This window comes from Engraulis encrasicolus, chromosome 24, assembly GCF_034702125.1.
Source record: "Engraulis encrasicolus isolate BLACKSEA-1 chromosome 24, IST_EnEncr_1.0, whole genome shotgun sequence".
In the NCBI taxonomy this organism is placed as follows: domain Eukaryota; kingdom Metazoa; phylum Chordata; class Actinopteri; order Clupeiformes; family Engraulidae; genus Engraulis; species Engraulis encrasicolus.
The window spans coordinates 15,819,648-15,824,647 of record NC_085880.1 but is presented as its reverse complement, the minus strand read 5'-3'; the positions used below and the strand labels follow the sequence as shown (position 1 = coordinate 15,824,647).

General features: G+C 46.2%; 1 protein-coding gene across 1 annotated transcript in view; it reads left to right on the top strand.

Annotated features, from left to right (window-relative positions):
* The window catches only part of ptpn20 (protein tyrosine phosphatase non-receptor type 20), a 70,638-nt gene that overhangs the window by 14,706 nt on the left and 50,932 nt on the right, over positions 1-5,000 (top strand). Inside the window, exon 8 of the mRNA XM_063192088.1 lies at positions 674-745. Within this exon, the coding sequence (XP_063048158.1) occupies positions 674-745 (72 nt within the window). The remainder of the gene's footprint in view (positions 1-673; positions 746-5,000) is intronic.

Genomic DNA, 5,000 nt, shown 5'->3' with positions numbered 1-5,000 from the left:
GTGTCTGCAAATGTATTGTGGTTTGTATGCGTTTATGTTTGTTTATGTTTTTGTTTCTGTGGGAATTCCCATGTTTATGTTTGTTTGTGTACAATATTTGTGGGCAAGTAACTCAGTAGCTGACTGTACCTAGAAGTGTGTGTGTGTGTGTGAGTGTATGTGTGTGTGCGCGTGCGTGCGTGCGTGCACTTATGTGTGTTTATTTCAGTATGCACATTATTATGCAATGCACATGTGTGTGTGTGTGTGTGTGTGTGTGTGTGTGTGTGTGTGTGTGTGTGTGTGTGTGTGTGTGTGTGTGTGTGTATGTGTATGTGCGTGTGTGCGTGTGCGCACAATTTCTCATGGGTGTTTGTGTGTGTGCCCATATAAAAATGTATTTTTCGATTGTCACACGTGTCTGTTTCATAAGACACATGTTGGCATGTTTTCAGTTTTGTTCTCTCTTGTGTACTTGTGTGTACTCTTCATTTCTTAATTGTTAGGAGTGTGATTGTGTTGTTTATCATGCATATTTCAGAGTCTGGGGCCAGAGTTTAACTGAATGTGTGTTTTTGTGTGTTTGTGTGTGTGTGTGTGTGTGTGTGTGTGTGTGTGTGTGTGTGTGTGTGTGTGTGTGTGTGTGTGTGTGTGTGTGTGTGTGTGTGTGTGTGTGTGTGTGTGTGTCTTGTAGACGCTGGGGCCGGAGTTTGTGAGGATGGGGGACGAACCGCAGGTTACTCTGGAGCTGCCCGGATCTATTGTGGTAACCATGACTTCATATCCAGTGTGTGTGTGTGTGTGTGTGTGTGTGTGTGCGAGCATACTTGCATACGTGCGTCTGTACTGTATGTGTGTCTGTATGTGTCTTTTTTTTCTGGGGCCTTTGCTTCTGTGTGTGAGTGTGTGTGTGTGTGTGTGTGTGTGTGTGTGTCTGTCTGTCTGTCTGTCTGTCTGTCTGTCTGTCTGTCTGTCTGTCTGTCTGTCTGTCTGTCTGTCTGTCTGTCTGTCTGTCTTTCTGTCTGTGTGTTTGCATGCGTGCCAGGGTGTGTGCGTGCTTGTATGCATATATGTGAGTGTGTGTATGTGTGTTTCTTCTGGGGCCTTGGCTTCTGTGTGTGTGTGTGTGTGTGTGTGTGTGTGTGTGTGTGTGTGTGTGTGTGTGTGTGTGTGTGTGTGTGTGTGTGTGTGTGTGTGTGTGTGTGTGTGTGTGTGTGTGTGTGTGTCTGCATGCGTGCCGAGGTGGTCCGGGCTTTGAGCCAGTGGTTCATGTAGAGCACCTTTGTCTCTCACAGCTGGCAAGCGGGGAAACAGTATACTGTCACGCAGACACACACACACACACACACACACACACACACACACACACACACACGAACGCACTCACGCACGCACGCACACACGCATGCACGCACGCACGCACGCACACACACACACACACACACACACACACACACACACACACACACACACACACACACACACACACATCCAATGATGGAGGCAGCAGTGCTGTTGAAGCGAATATCCAGAAATAGTTGCAGCTTCTGCATGTATTTCATTCAGTACAGAAATGTAGAGTGCAATAGATTAGAGTAAAGTTCATTAATCTTGCAGGAAATTAAGGTGTGTAGTAGAATACATACATACATGGCGCACAAGACATTGCACTCATTATTGCACAACACAGTTTCATAACAACATTTAGTAGAGTAGAGTAGAGTAGGGCAGAGTAAAGTTAATTCATCTTGGAGGAAATTAAGGTGTCTAGTGGCATACTGTACATACATACACGGTACATTACACACATTATTGCGCAACACAGTTGCAGAACAACATTATATCTGCACACCTTATCCTTCACTCTGATTTATTCATATCTTATTATCTTGTATTTATTGGATGTATATTATATCTTGGAGCACAGAACGAACAGGTTCTTTGCGCATCTCTCTCCCGTTATTTAACGTTGGAGATGGAGAGCGCTTCCACATCGGCTATTACTGACACATTTGTTGAGCAGGGAAAAAGAGCTATCTGCCCACTGTGCCGTGCCTGCCCACACATTCACAGTGATTTATTTGTTGAACACTGGAGCGTGGTCTTTGCGCATCCCTTTCCCGCCCTTCAGTTATTTACGCGTTGCTGGGATCTTGGTGCTGTTAGTGTAGACAGCCGGAGGCTGAAGGCAGGGGCGGATTACGACTCTACGGGCCTCTGGGCCAGACAACAAGCACGGACCCCCCTTTGGGAGGTTCCAAAAGTGTTGGCCATTTAATGAAGATTTTAGAGTGCCTTTGTTGTTGGGGGTTCCATGGTTTGGCCCTGAAGAAAATGTGAAAACACAGTAGTTTAAAATGCAATTTGAAGACAAAGAGAGAACACAAATACAGACCAATAATTATGTGTTTTTTGTAGCGTGGAGGCTTGGACTTTAGGGCCCCCTTGGCTCTTGGGCCCCTGGTCCTGGGCCCAGTAGGCCTGTGTAGTAATCTGTCGTTGAGTTATAGTATTTAGCCACGTCTCCTCTCTCCTCTCCTCTCCTCTCCTCTGTCCTCTCCTCTCCCATCTCCCCTCTCCTCTCTCGTCTCTCATCTCTCATCTCTCATCTCTCATCTCCTTTCTCATCTCTCTCCTCTCCTCTCCTCTCCTCTCTCCTCTTTTCTCATCTCCCCTCTCCTCTCTCATCTCTCTCCTCTCCTCTCCTCTCCTCTCCTCTCCTCTTCTCTTCTCTGTCCTCTCCTCTCCCATCTCCCCTCTCCTCTCTCATCTCTCATCTCCTTTCTCCTCTCTCTCCTCTCCTCTCCTCTCCTCTCCTCTCCTCTCCTCTCTTCTCCTCTCCGCTCCTCTCCTCTCCTCTCCTGTCCTATCCTCTCCTCTCCCCCACTCTCCTCTCCTCTCCTCTCCTCTCCTCTCCTCTCCTCTCCTCTCCTCTCCTCTCCTCTCCTCTCCTCTCTCTCCTCCTCCCCTCTGGCCTCCTGCCTTCCTGTTCTCTGCTCCTGTGGGCTTCTGGGATTGTTTGTTCCGCTGGCAGCCCTCCTCATCACTTCCTCAGCTCAGATGAGTCAGGCTTCTTTTCTTCTTTCTTATCATCACAGCACAATGCAAGTGGATGCACTTCTAAGGGGCTTCTACTCTACTATGTTATATACAGCATGACTTGATCTTAAATGGTAACATGTTTCCGTACAAAAGCAAAACAACCAACTCTGTGGAATTAGTACGCACTGGTTGGTATAGAATTGAACTGTTGTATGTCTCATTCAGGTCTTCAGTGTGACGGTACCGTACATTCACAAACTGTACATGGTTCGCGTGCACTGAGACGGGGACAGGGGCAGCGTGAGCACGTCAGACACGCATGCCTGAACAGAATAAAGACTCAAGTTCTATTTTCAAGTTGCTCCATTCACTTGTCCGGACTCTCACGTTGACACTGTGCATTGAGAATAATCTCTTTCCATGTTTTCTTACCATTTTGGACTGAGCATGGATGCATTTGGATACGTTTCGCCTATGCCCCGTGCTTGCAGTGGGAATGAGCCGTGAGAAGGTCTCTTTGAGTTCTTCCCCAGTGTACTTAAAGTGATACTGTCCCATTTTTGGAAGTAAGTTCATATTACACCTCCCTTGACTTAAATAATTGAGTTTTACCTTTCTCCTGTACTTTCAACCATTCTCTGAGTATGGCAGTGCAAATTTTACCTCCATGCTAGCAGTTAACATTGAGTCCTATGAGACCAGCTAGCGGCTAACTGGTCTCATAGGACTCAATGTTAACTGCTAGCTTGGAGGTAAAATTTGCACTGCCATAACCAGAAAACGGTTGAAAGTACAGGAGAACCGTAAAATTCCTATTATGTAACTCAGGGGGAGGTGTAATATGAGCTTATTTCCAAATTTGGGACAGTATCACTTTAAGTACACTTCAGGTCTGCAGTGTGTTCTGCACCCCTTGACAGGGATGGATTACGACTCCATAGGCCCCTTTGCCAGACAGCAAGAAAGACTCTTCTCAATGGGTGTTGCTAATGCACAAAACAATTCAGGCTCTAAGGCCAGATGTAACAGTTTATGTTGTTGTTGAATAATGGAATTATAGAGGATTTGGGCTTCAAGGCCCCTTTCATACAGTACTTGGGCCCCTGGGACTGGGTTGGGTTGGCCAGGGCAGTAATCTGCCCATGCAGTAATGTAGATGTCCTTGAAGTTCTCCATATAAAGAGGTCTCCTTGAGTGCTTCTTATGGAACTAGGCCTCTGGGCCACATCTGTTACATGCTAGGGGTCTTTATGTGCGTCTTCTCATCTGTTAGATACAAGGGGTATTTGTGTCCTTATTTGTGTGTGTGTGTGTGTGTGTGTGTGTGTGTGTGTGTGTGTGTGTGTGTGTGTGTGTGTGTGTGTGTGTGTGTGTGTGTGTGTGTGTGTGTGAGTGAGAGTGTGTGAGTGAGTGAGTGAGTGAGTGAGTGAGTGAGTGAGTGAGTGAGTGAGTGAGTGAGTGAGTGAGTGAGTGAGTGAGTGAGTGAGTGAGTGAGTGAGTGAGTGAGTGAGTGAGTGAGTGAGTGAGTGAGTGAGTGAGTGAGTGAGTGAGAGAGAGAGAGAGAGAGTGTGTGTGAGTTTCGATGAAGGCTCATGGAGCAGCATGTGTGTGTGTGTGTTTGTTTGTGTAGGAGAGGGAGTAGGCTTGAGTGCTGTGACTTTGTGTGCTTGAGTGTGTGTACGGTGTGCGTGCGTGCGTGTGTGCGTGTGTGTGTGTCTGTGTCTGTGTCTGTGTGTCTGTGTCTGTGTGTGTGTGTGTTCTCCATATTTTTGGGATGCAATGTGAATGACCTTGACCTGAATTTGTGTGTAACTCTAGACCAGCGACCCATGTTTCTGTCTGCTAATGAAGTCAATATGTCTTATATTACATAATGCAGTGTTACAGGTATATAGGCCTACTAGTATATCAGTATAGTATAATGTTGTATTTTTTATTACATTTTATTTATTTCTCCTTTATGTTACTAGTCACATTGA